The sequence below is a fragment of the Eptatretus burgeri genome, chromosome 13 (genome assembly GCF_056783735.1).
Source record: "Eptatretus burgeri isolate ZD-2024b chromosome 13, Ebu_testis_v1, whole genome shotgun sequence".
In the NCBI taxonomy this organism is placed as follows: Eukaryota; Metazoa; Chordata; class Myxini; order Myxiniformes; family Myxinidae; genus Eptatretus; species Eptatretus burgeri.
In genome coordinates, this window is record NC_140973.1 from 80,182,491 (window position 1) to 80,196,467 (window position 13,977).

The 13,977-nt window shown below is 41.1% G+C and overlaps 1 protein-coding gene across 5 annotated transcripts in view; it reads right to left on the bottom strand.

Moving 5' to 3' along the window:
- LOC147014893 (tensin-3-like) overlaps positions 1–13,977 on the bottom strand; it is a 331,057-nt gene that overhangs the window by 187,994 nt on the left and 129,086 nt on the right. For 3 of the 5 annotated variants that reach the window (XM_085853314.1, XM_085853318.1, XM_085853312.1), the window contains exon 1: positions 11,610–11,795. The exons of the other annotated variants lie outside the window; for them this stretch is intronic. In XM_085853314.1, coding sequence (XP_085709440.1) covers positions 11,610–11,681 — 72 coding nt within the window. In that variant the 5' untranslated portion in view covers positions 11,682–11,795. Of the gene's footprint in view, positions 1–11,609; positions 11,796–13,977 lie in introns of those variants that run through there. 5 annotated transcript variants of the gene reach the window in all.

Here is a 13,977-nt window from a genome sequence, read left to right on the forward strand (position 1 = left end):
ATTTGTTCGACCACTTTATTAGCGTGGAACGACAATAATCAAACAAGTATTGAACAGGTTGAAACGCCCACATCTCTGGCTCCAGCTCAGCCTGCACATGCCCACTGGCACAGGGGACCGTCGATATGTAGAAGTACCATAAAGTACAATGTTCTCTAGTCACTTGCAATGTTTTTAGTGAAAAAAGATGGCATAATGACCAGTTATTAGGAAGGTAAGATAACCCAAGCTGTAAAGCCCATGGCAGGGCAGTTTAGAAATAACCCGACAACAACTGCACCGATAACAAACACAGTGGCAGTGCTCCGTGTTTTACCACCTCGTTAAAGAAAGTTTTCACATTCAAACAATATTTTATAACAATGGACAAGTGACTCATAAAACAGGGCAAACTTAATCAGGAAATGTCAGAGGTATGGTATCTAACCGAATCATTTATCAACATTCATTCCACAAACAATCTCAAACCAAGTGTGAACGAGAAGCAAAAACGAAAGGGCTTTTCAGAGTTTTAAACTGCAACACCAAAGGTAACAAACAATAACGAAGAAGCTGTGCCAATTCCAGTTTTGGTGAAGCGACCGTTGAGGCTCATACAAAGACAGATCTCAGGGGGCTCGAACTCCTTTCCTTGGACACAAGGAGCGTCGGTGTCAGAGGAGGCCATTCAGCTCATCATGCCCGCGCTGTACCAACCTCAGAATCCTTCACCGATCTACATAACACATAAGCCATCTAAAAGTCCTGCGAATATACCCAACCCCCGAACTCCAATACAGCAAGGCACCTATCCAATTCCAATTGAAACCTGTACACCTCATCCATGGCTGCAAACGTCCCAGGGAGACCATTCCATGCATTAAATACTCTCTGACTCCAACACTCCAATCTTAACAGTGTCCGAACACGTCCTCTCTACCCTCAAGTTATGGCCCCTCATCCACTGTCCACTCTGCTGAAAACCTCCACTGTACCTATCTTGTCCACACTCTTATCATAAACATCTCAATAAAAACGAGAAGGGCGCTCAGTGGAGCACGTACATCCGCCACGTAATACCTGATCCACAAGAACATATGGGGCCCAATACATTTTTGAAATATCATGCTATATATCATTTTTGGCCCTATCTCTCATAGGTGAAGAATCACTTTAAAAATTAAATAATTCTCGTATCCAGATCCGGAATCGGATCTTCACCAAAATTGAACCAATTCGTCCTTGCCACACACCCAACATGTCCACCAAATATCATCTGAAATCTGTCAACAACTTTTTGATATATCGTGCTATATATTAGTTTAGCCCGATCTCTCAATGGTGAAGATTCACTTGAAAAATAATAGGATCTGAATACGGATTCGGATATCCACCAAAAGTGAAGCAATTTCTTCTTGTCAAACACCAAACATGTCCACCAAGTTTCATCCAAATCTGTGCACAACTTTTTGAGATATCGTGCTATATATGATTTTGGCCCTTTCTGTCAATAGTGAAGAATCACTTTTTTAATTCTAGTCGTCGGATCCGGATCCGGATCTTTACCCAAACTTAATCCGTTTGTCCTTGTCACACACTGAACCTGTTTACAAAATTTCATCCGGATCTGTCCACAACTTTTTGAGATAACTTGCACATAAACAAACAAACAGATAAACGAACAAACTGAGGGAGAGGAGGTGAAAACATAACCTCCTTCACCTTCGGTGGCGTAGATAATAATGGTAACTAACATGGATACAACATTTTCATAACTAACACAGATACATCATTTTAATAACTAACACGGATACATCACTTTGATAACCAACACGGATACATCATTTTAATAACTAACACAGATACATCATTTTAATAACTAACACAGATACATCATTTTGATAACTAACACGGATACATCATTTTAATAACTAACACAGATACATCCTTTTGATAACGAAGATGGATACATCATTTCAATAACTAACACGGATACATCCTTTTGATAACTAAGATGGATACATCATTTTGATAACTAACACGGATACATCTTTTTGTATAACAAACATGGATACATCCTTTTATATAGCTAACACGGATACATCATTTTGATAACTAACACGGATACATCATTTTAATAAGTAACACGGATACATCATTTTGATAACCAACACGGATACATCATTTTAATAACTAACACATATACATCATTTTGATAACTAACACGGATACATCATTTTAATAACTAACACGGATACACCCTTTTGATAACTAAGATGGATACATCTTTTTGATAACTAACACGGACACATCTTTTTGTATAACAAACATGGATACATCCTTTTATATAGCTAACATGGATACATAATTTCGATAACTAACATGGATACATCATTTTGATAACTAACACGGATACATCATTTTGATAACTAACATGGATACATCATTTTAATAAATAACACAGATACATCACTTTGATAACCAACACGGATACATCATTTTAATAACTAACACAGATACATCATTTTAATAACTAATACAGATACATCATTTTGATAACTAACACGGATACATCATTTTAATAACTAACACGGATACATCCTTTTGATAACGAAGATGGATACATCTTTTTGATAACTAACACGGATACATCTTTTTGTACAACAAACATGGATACATCCTTTTATATAGCTAACACGGATACATCATTTTGATAACTAACACGGATACATCATTTTAATAAGTAACACGGATACATCATTTTGATAACCAACACGGATACATCATTTTAATAACTAACACAGATACATCATTTTGATAACTAACACGGATACATCTTTTTGTATAACAAACATGGATACATCCTTTTATATAGCTAACACGGATGCATCATTTTGATAACTAACACGGATACATCATTTTAATAAGTAACACGGATACATCATTTTGATAACCAACGCGGATACATCATTTTAATAACTAACACAGATACATCATTTTGATAACTAACATGGATACATCATTTTAATAACTAACACGGATACACCCTTTTGATAACTAAGATGGATACATCTTTTTGATAACTAACACGGACACATCTTTTTGTATAACAAACATGGATACATCCTTTTATATAGCTAACATGGATACATCATTTCGATAACTAACATGGATACATCATTTTGATAACTAACACGGATACATCATTTTGATAACTAACATGGATACATCATTTTAATAAATAACACAGATACATCACTTTGATAACCAACACGGATACATCATTTTAATAACTAACACAGATACATCATTTTAATAACTAATACAGATACATCATTTTGATAACTAACACGGATACATCATTTTAATAACTAACACGGATACATCCTTTTGATAACGAAGATGGATACATCTTTTTGATAACTAACACGGATACATCTTTTTGTATAACAAACATGGATACATCCTTTTATATAGCTAACACGGATACATCATTTTGATAACTAACACGGATACATCATTTTAATAAGTAACACGGATACATCATTTTGATAACCAACACGGATACATCATTTTAATAACTAACACAGATACATCATTTTGATAACTAACACGGATACATCATTTTAATAACTAACACGGACACATCTTTTTGTTTAACAAATATGGATACATCCTTTTATATAGCTAACACGGATACACCATTTTGATAACTAACACGGATACATCATTTTAATAAGTAACACGGACACATCATTTTGATAACCAACACAGATACATCCTTTTGATAACTAAGATGGATACATCATTTTGATAACTAACACGGATACATCATTTTGATAACATGGAAACATCATTTTGATAACGAATATGGATACAGCCTTTTGATAACTAACGCGGATACATCCTTTAATATAACTAACACGGATACATCCTTTTGATAACTAACACGGATACATCCTTTTATATAACTAACATGGATACATCATTTTGATAACTAACACGGACACATCATTTTGATAACTAACACGGACACATCATTTTGATCACTAACACGGATACATCATTTTGAGAACTAACATGGATACATCATTTTGTATAACCAACATGGATACATCATTTTGTATAACTAACAAGGATACATCCTTTTATATAACTAACATGGATACATCATTTTGATAACTAACATGGATACATCATTTTGTATAATTAACATGGATACATCATTTTGATAACTAACACAGATACATCCTTTTATATAACTAGCATGGACACATCATTTTGAGAATTAACACGGACACATCATTTTGATAACTAACACGGATACCTCATTTTGATAACATGGATACATCCTTTTGATAACTAACACGGACACATAATTTTGATAACTAACACGGATACATCATTTTGATAACATGGATACATCATTTTGATAAGTAACATGGATGCATCATTTTGATAACTAACACGGATACATCCTTTTGATAACTAACACATATACATTGTTTTGATAACGAACACGGATACATCCTTTTGTATTACCAACACGGATACATCCTTTTGTATAACCAACATGGATACATCCTTTTGTATAACCAACATGGATACATCCTTTTGATTATTAACATGGATACATCCTTTTGGTAACTAACATGGATACATCCTTTTGATAACTAACACGGATACATCCTTTTGATAACTAACATGGATACATCCTTTTGATAACTAACACGGATACATCCTTTTGATTAGTAACACGGATACATCCTTTTGATAACTAACACAGATACATCCTTTTATATAAATAACACAGATACATCATTTTGTATAACTAACATGGATACATCATTTTGAAAACTAACACAGATACATCCTTTTGGAAACTAACATGGACACATCATTTTGCTAACTAACACGGACACATCCTTTTTTATAACTAACACGGATACATCCTTTTGATAACTAACACGGATACATCCTTTTGATAACTAACACAGATACATCCTTTTATATAAATAACACAGATACATCATTTTGTATAACTAACATGGATACATCATTTTGAAAACTAACACAGATACATCCTTTTGTATAACTAACATGGACACATCATTTTGATAACTAACACGGACACATCCTTTTGATAACTAACACGGATACATCCTTTTGATAACTAACACAGATACATCCTTTTATATAACTAACACAGATACATCATTTTGTATAACTTACATGGATACATCATTTTGAAAACTAATACAGATTCATCCTTTTATATAACTAACATGGATACATCATTTTGATAACTAACACGGACACATCATTTTGATAACTAACACGGATACATCATTTTGATAACATGGATACATCATTTTGATAAGTAACACGGATACATCATTTTGATAACATGGACACATCATTTTGATAACCAACACGGATACATCATTTTGATAACATGGATACATCATTTTGATAACTAACACGGATACATCCTTTTGATAACTAACATGGATACATCATTTTGTATAACTAACATGGATACATCATTTTGATAACCAACGTGGATACATCCTTTTGATAACTAACGTGGATACATCATTATGATAACTTACACGGATACATCCTTTTGATCACCAAATTATTGATAATCCCTTAAAAGTAAATCTAAATAATTATGTAACGTGAAGTTGAGGGGCCGCTTGGGGGAGGGAAAGACCCCTCTCATGACCCCTGTTGCGATGATGATCAAGAGAGACCGATTAGCACATGGCTTCAAAAGCAAGCACCGGATCACTGAGTGGGGTGAGACGAACCACAGTGTAAAGGTGGGTTGTGTGTGCAATGGTCACACACTGATTTGTGCATCTCAACATAAAGAGTGGAACATGAGGAAGGGGATCTTTTGCACCGATTCCAGATGGTATGGAGGCAAATGGAAAGTCAAAAACCCTGCAATATTTTATTATGTAATAAAACAGATAACACCTGAACAATAACAAACAAACAAAAACACTCTTGGGAGGCCCAATTAAACGGCCTGTCCGGTGTTTGAAATCTCAACAGCTTTTGAAGTTTAAATCCCATATATTTATCTCGTGTTGGTTTGTCCATCTTCTCCACATGTCCTTGTCGTTCACGTAATTGCACCTTCGAGTGTTTATCCTACACAGGTGAGGTGATACATGCACAAGGTCCTTCACGAGCTTCGAGATCAACGAACTGAAACAAAACCAACTGATGTAAATGTACCGGAATAAGACAAAAAATAAACTCTTTCTTAAACTAAATTTTTGTTTTTTTTTAACTCAGAGAAAGAAAATCAACAAAGGTTCATGAAAACCAATGAATATTGACCAAGAGTACGGTAAAACTACTTGATATTTTGGTCAACATCACCTGAAATAACCAGATAACGGTTGATTATGAAGTCTGAAATCACCTGAGATAACCAGGTAACCGTTTGGTTGGTTGATATTGAGTCTCACACAAAACTAATCAATGCAAATGTACCAGAATGAGACAAAAAGCTCGATAAATATTCGTTACATCATAAGACCAGAGGTAGAACACCACTAACACGTCACGCAGCACACAGCAACCGCACACCAACAACCTGCTCACACCTCGATGCAAACACCGAGCTACAAAAACCTGCACACACCGAACACTGCACAATCTCACCCTCACCCATTTAAAAAAAAACAGTCAAGGTGAGACCCCCTCCCACCTCCTGTATGGATGCACCCCACCAACCCCCACCCCCTCCTCCTCAATCATAATCCTTCTCCACAGAAAATGACTCCGAGTCAGTGTGAGAACCCCACCCCCTCCTCCATGTAATAAAACCCCGAGTCGGAGTGAGACTCCCTGACATGTTCTGTGTCTTGCCCAGGTGTGCACTGCCAGTCACTTTCGGGCCGCAAACGATGTGGTGAGACATTGGGAGGTGCTGTATCATTTCACCACATAACCGTGCAGATTCACCACAATCGGGGGCGATGACGGGATTGAGGAATCCCTTATGTGGCAGTGCTTATAATGGCATCCATTGGGATTCCGTCAGAGTATCGGTCAGATGAGGACTGGGGAGACTTTACCGATCGATTGGAGCAATAATTTATCTCCAACAAGATGGCGGCAGTAGAGGATGCTGACCGTTGCTGGGTCATCCTGCTCGCCATGTGCGGCAATGCGACTTGTGCCCTGATGAAGGACCTCGTTTCCTCTGAAAAACCGAAGGGCAAGACCTATGATGAACTTGTGACATCGTGGTGAAAGACGATAAGCCGAAACCTGCGAATTGTGTTATGGTACAAGTTCTACAGGAAGGGAAGGCCGGTCAGTGTGAGTTTGCTGCTGACCTCCACCGGCTTGCTGAACATTCAATTTGGCGCCACATTGGATGAGATGCTGATGTACATTTTTTCGTTGTTGGCATCAACAAGAAAACGCAATCCTCCGTAAGTTGTTGGCCATTCATGATCTTGATCTTGCTTGCACGTCCACTAATGATGGACTGCGTGTTGTAAGCAGCATGGAGCAGAGCTCCCAGTTGAGTTTGTTTCGTGTGAACAAACTGAACTCATCATCGTGAACTGGGAAGCCGAGTGAACCTCGATGTCACCACAGTGACTTCATTCAGAGAGCAAGCTATTCCGTGCCGAAGCGTAAATGTAGAACGTCAAGTTTACAACATGTAAGTCATGCTGTCATTGTTGTGGCAGTCACATACCCCACCTGTGCCATTTTAAACATTGCCTCTGTCATAAATGTGGAAAAACAGGCCATCTATGCAAGATGTGTCATCTAGCATCCCGGCATGGGATAGTGCACTATGTCATCCACCACATCGGATGAACCAACGATCTGTGGTCGAGGAAGCCCTTCCTGCTTCCGAGGAGTATGATCTTCTCAGTATGTCAGGCAAAAGCGAACCCATTGTTCTGGATGTCAAGCTGAATGACATTCCGTGAGGATGTAACTGGACACTGGCACCAGCCAGTCAATCATGAGTTCTGAACTTCCAAAAGGCTGTTTAGCTTGGAGACTATGAGGTCTGCATTCAGATCTGGGAACGCCAAGTTACAAACGTGTACCAATGAACTGATACCTGTAAATTGTTGTGTTGATATGAAGGTCACCTACAATGGTGCATCATGGGTATTACTATTGTGGATCATACACGGTAATGGGCCGACCTTATTTGAGAGTAATTGGCTTGAATACATCAAATTTGATTGGCCTGAGATCAAGTCGATTGTCTGTGATGTTTATCTCAATGCTATACTTGACAAATACTCCTCATTGTTTGAAGGTGGTGTTTACCTGTAAAGGTGTTGAAGCAAAAATCCATGCGGATGAGAGTGCTAAGCCAGTTTCCTGTAAAGCGAGCTCCGTACCTCACACAATGTGTCCTAAAGTCGAGGCAGAGCTCGACCACCTGCTGAAGGAAGGTGTTTATCAGTCTTGCTGAGTTCAGTGATTGGGCACGTCCAATTGCCCATATATTAAAGTCTGACAGTCGTGTTAGGATTTGTGGTGATTACAAAACAACAATGAACAGGTATTCCAAGCGGGACGATTACCCTCTGCCCAAAGCACGTGACTGGTTCGCTACACTTTCTGGTGGAAAATCATTTATCCACCTTGATTTGGAATCGGCTTGCACTCATACGTTACTTGATGAGAACTCCATGAAGTACACATGTTGTAACACTCGGAAGTGGTTGTTTGTGTATAACCATTGTCCTTTCGGCATTCAAATCTGCCTGCTGCCAAATTTCAATGTCATGTGGAGAATCTGCTGAAAAAAGAATTCCCCATATTGTTGATGTTGTACAGCCCCAGACAGTTCTCTCGTACAGGCCGGCGGCACAGAGACAGCCGATCGATCTCCCAGGAGCAACCCAGGGAGTGGGCCGGTCCAGGAAGGCCGATTGGTGCTCTGACTGTGGCTGCGCTACCCTGACAAATCCGACAGCACGTAAGAGTGTGGAAGATTTTGCCACCGACTTGCGTTTGGGGGTACAACCACCATGAAAAGTCATCCCCAATAGTTGCCAAGATGATGTTTTGATCACTGGTAAAACCTCGAGGCAGTTTATAAATGGCTTGTCGAAGCCTGTGTTCAAGCGAAACAAGACGAGTGAAGATCTATGTTCCCAGAAGAAGAATTTATCGGTCGTATTGTCAGTGCTGATGGCATAAGGTCCAGTAAGTCAAAGACCGAAGCTATCAGTGATGCTCCGAGTCCCACAAACACGACCAAGAAGAATTCCTGGGGATGTTGCACTATTACTCCAGTTTTCTTGCAGGTCTGAGCACCGTTCTTGAACCTCTCCAAAAACTCCTTTGTAACGGTGTTGAATGGCAGTTTTCACCGCAGTGTCGTGAAGCATTCGCCAAGGCGAAGCAATTGTTGTGTTCATCTCAGGTATTGGTGGAGTATGATACTGTTAAACCATTTGTTCTCAGTTCATGATGTCTCATCGTGGAGAAACGTCTGCGTTCCAGCAACTAGAACGATGAAGGTATTCTACAGCCTGGAGCCTCTGCATCGCGTACCTTGTCAGCTTCAGAGCAGAACTTTGAATTGGTCGAAAAGGAAGCTCTTGCATGTATTTCTGGTGTAACAAAGATGCATCAGTATGTTTAAATACCATCATCACCACTCTAACTATTAAACCAACACCAGGCATAATGAATGTGGATCTGACCCTACAAATGGTCAAACTGTCTTATCAGTGGTATACAAGGTCAACAACACCCTCCAAGTTCCACGAGAAAGTGAGGCCACACATCACTCGTAAAAATGAGCTGTCATTACATTTTGCTTGTCTGTTGTGGGGCAACAGGGTTATTGTACTCCTCAAAGGTTGGAACAAGATGTGCTTTGAACTAAATTGTAACGATGAAGTGAGTTGCCAGGAACCATATTTGAAAATGTCGATGGCTACGTTCAGCATTGCTCTATGTATCAGGGCTCCCACCTGAAACCCTCCTGAAGCAACAATTCACGGAAGGTCCTGTCCCTCGAATTCACGTCGATTATGCTGGATCATTCTTTGGTAAGATGTTTTTGGTTGTTATCAAAGCTCATTTGAAGTGGATCAAATGTTGAGCCTTATCATCCTGTACCGGGAACGTTGCGGTCCAGAGTTTACGTGCCGGTGCTGCGTTTCAGGATTTCTTGAAGCACAATGATATCAAGCACAATCACAGGGTTCCCATCAAACCTTCTTCGACTGGTCAGGCTGATAAAGCTGTTCAGGTGATTAAGAATGGTCTCAAGAATGCGAATGACGGTTCATCTCTGCACATCAGTTTGTCTTGTCGGACGTGCCCACACACAACCACTGGATGTACACCCCTCAGAAATGATGTTCCGTAGGATGTTAAAGACACACTTAACCCTGATCCATCCTAATGATCCGTGCAACGATACTGCCCACAAGTTAAAGCAGAAATCGTATCAAGACGTGACTTCGGTTCCACGGAGCATCAATGTGCTCGATCCTGTGTTTATGCTGAACCCCGGTGATGGAACGAAATGGCTCACTGGTCACGTAATCGATCGACTTGGCAACACTGTATTTGTTGTGGAATTGTCTATGGACATTCAGTCCGGAAACATGTTGACCGGCTGCGCCTAAGGCATTGTGAACCCCATTCCCAAACCATGTTGAGCCTGTTGAGATTGAGCCTTCGGGGATCTTTTCCAATTGCAAGCTAAGTACCAGAAACCAAAGTATCTGAACCCAGTCACAGTATCGGAATCTGTAACCTTTCCCTCCATCTCCGCCTGAATCTTCTGCCATCAGCAACCCGCAAACACAGTCGCCTCCTTTGCGACACTTTGTTCGCGTGTGAAAGGCAACTGGGCGTTTAAACCTGTGGGTTCTGTAGCTTGTACTGTTGTACAATTCTTGGGAGGGGGGGGGGGAGAGATGTTGACATGTCCTGTGTTTTACTCATGTGAGCATGCACAGTGTGGCACTGTCGAGGAATAAACGGTCCAGCCATACCTTGGGAGGTGTCGTATTATTTAACTCTATAACCCTGCGGATACGTACGCCACACCCCTGGAGGGAAAACGACGATGAAGCAGTGCGAGGTGAAACCCTTTCCTCCCACGGAAGATGACCGCGAGTCACGGTGAGACCCGGAGGTGAGAACGGGGTCACGTGCAGGGTCACAGGTAACCAACTTGTGTAGGAAACAGCACAGGTAAACGAATCGAAACCAAAAAAAAGACAAAGTGGTTGATTTATGAACAAAGACTGAGACATCTTCACGCAGACATGAGAGACATGGACATAGCCATAACGACGGATGAAACGAGTCAAGATCCAGATGCAGCTCTCGAATCGAATGAGGCAAAGAGTCCCGCAGTGTACAATACAAGTTCGGCATACGTACGTGTATGGATGAGAAACCAATCATGGACAATCACGGACACATCCCGCACGACCGTTCGGTATGACACTCGCTGGACACGGGTCTCGCCGATCGAGCCAGCGGATAAGGGACTGGGGAGGATGCTTGGGGTTGGACTGGTAGGAGTAATTGGAAAGGTTGGAGTATGGCAGGAGTAATGAGTTAATGACAAGAGAGAAGAGAGAGTTTCGTACCCGGATCACGCAGGACACGCACGCTAGTCGCGGGGCTGTGGGGGGACCTGGACTGGGCACAGCCGAAGGCATCGCCGTGTCGGTCACCTGCCGACCACACGTCCGTCTGCGGTACTCCGAGCAGACTCGTCCATGGCGCGGCCACTGCACCGAGCAGTGGGATTCGATACGGGCTGGGACGGAGAGGGGGCGTGGAGAAGGTGGAGACTGCAGCGGAGCCGTGGGGACCGGGTCCAAGGCCCACTCGTCCGATCCCTAAAACCGTCCAAATTGCGGGCCCTGGAGATTGTTCCACCTCAATTCTTCTTCATCGTCTCCACCTTTTTGTTTGACGTTCTCATTAAGTGTGTGCAATTTCACAAGCACCATGCGTGTATCGGTATTCACTAGTTTTGATTTATAATTTGGATTTCATTTGCACTTTTCATCCCACAGCCGACGACGCTCTGGGGACTCTGGGGAGGACAATTTCACGGATCTTCACTCAAATGGACAATGTGCGAGGATCACTGACAGAATGTAAATCAACAATCAGTTTAGGGTAACTTTCGACCTTGAGAACTCTTCAGGAGGCCAGACCATCGGATGATGTACGATCTGCACGTACAGATCTTGGATTAGCTTTGAGCTTTATCTCCGAAACAAGAAAGACCATTCGATGTCATCCTAGTCTGTAATCCCCACTGAGTGTGTGCTTCCTTCCTTACATGGTGAGAGTTCACTTTTTTTAATTTTCTTACAGTGATGTTCGGTTCCTGGAGGAGCTTAAACATGCAAGACAAAGACATGAGGGTATATCAGTGTACTTCTGCACTCTTTACAAGGACATTAGTTAAGCCTGGTGTTGGCTCAAGATCTTGGGCTCTTGAGTTCAAGCCCCTATCAGACGTTGATTTAACACCAGGTGGGTTGACTGAGCGTGTCATCCTTCTGAGGTCTGCGAAATGAGTACCAGTGTACTGGTAATTGGGACATTGCATCAGCGGCAGAGCTGCACCCCCAGAAAATGACGCAGCCACCGATTGCACACAAATAAATAAATAAATAAATAAACAAAAATAAGGACATTAGTAGATATTAATGTATTTCTGCATGAATTAAAAGGGCATTGGAAGACATTAATGTAGGTCCACATTCATTACAAAGGGAATGAGAGACAAGGGACAAATCAACATCATACATATATACATCAGCACAGTACAGTATATATATATATATATATATATATATATATATATATATATATATATATATATATATATATATAATTTGTACCTCGGATCCCAACATCATGACAGATGTGCCCTTCAAGCCCAAGTTCTTCTTCGTTCATCAACAGCACAAGACTGTGGGGTAGCATCATTGGCTGAGTGCTGTGCCGCTGACAGTCCAGATGACGGGAGAGGAATTTTATCTGAACTACATATCGATCCTGGATCAATATGGTCAACACTACGTTCTTTGTTGTTGTTGTTGTTGTTGTTGTTGTTGTTGTTGTTGTTGTTGTTGTTGTTGTTGTTGTTGTAGTCCGAGAGGAAGACAGATAAAAATTACATTGAAAGGGCGATAGAAGGCACACCGGAGCACCTTTTTGGTTTGCATGGTCGAGGCTCATGTAAGAGCGTAAAGCAGAATGGAAAGGGGGAAACACCAGCAGCATAGGAGAAGTGAGAGTGAGATCAAGGGGAGGGGGAGAAGGACACATGGGATGAACAAGGTGTAAAGTGGAAACACAGCAAGAAGAGGAAGGGAAAGCGGGGATGCAACAAAAAAGCAACAAACCAAGTGACAAACTGACAAATTTTTAAAATGTGAGAGGGGGGGTCACAATCACCTGGAAAAGGAGAGTTGGGAATTGTGTCATTTAGTGCACAGAAGATCGAGACATCAACTGAGTAACACAGCGTGTGTACTGACAAAGCAATTCGAATGAGACTGAAGATAATGTGGAAGTTGATTCCACAAGCAGGAAAAAAGAGGAACAAATGAGTGGAGGTGAGCAGTGATCCTGGATTTAGGTAGTTTCACCAGAACAGGGTTGATCGTGGACCGTGTGAACCCTGCAGACACCTGGGCAGGGGGGGGGGACAAAGCAGGAAAAGAGCAGAGGGTGCAAGACCAGAAAGGAGGCGGTGGAAGACAGGGAGACCGCCGACCTGTCTGTGATGGTGAAGTGATAGGCCTATAGACTCAGCTTCATCGCGGGAGATTCCAATGATATTAAAGGCCTTGTGGTTTCCACGGCATCAAGCTGAGCAAGATGTGAGGCAGGGGAGTCAGCCCAGAGGGGAGAGTAGTACTCCATCAAGCTGCGGATGAAGACCTTGTTGGTGGATAGGAGTGTAGGTGTGCCAAGGGAGGACTTTGA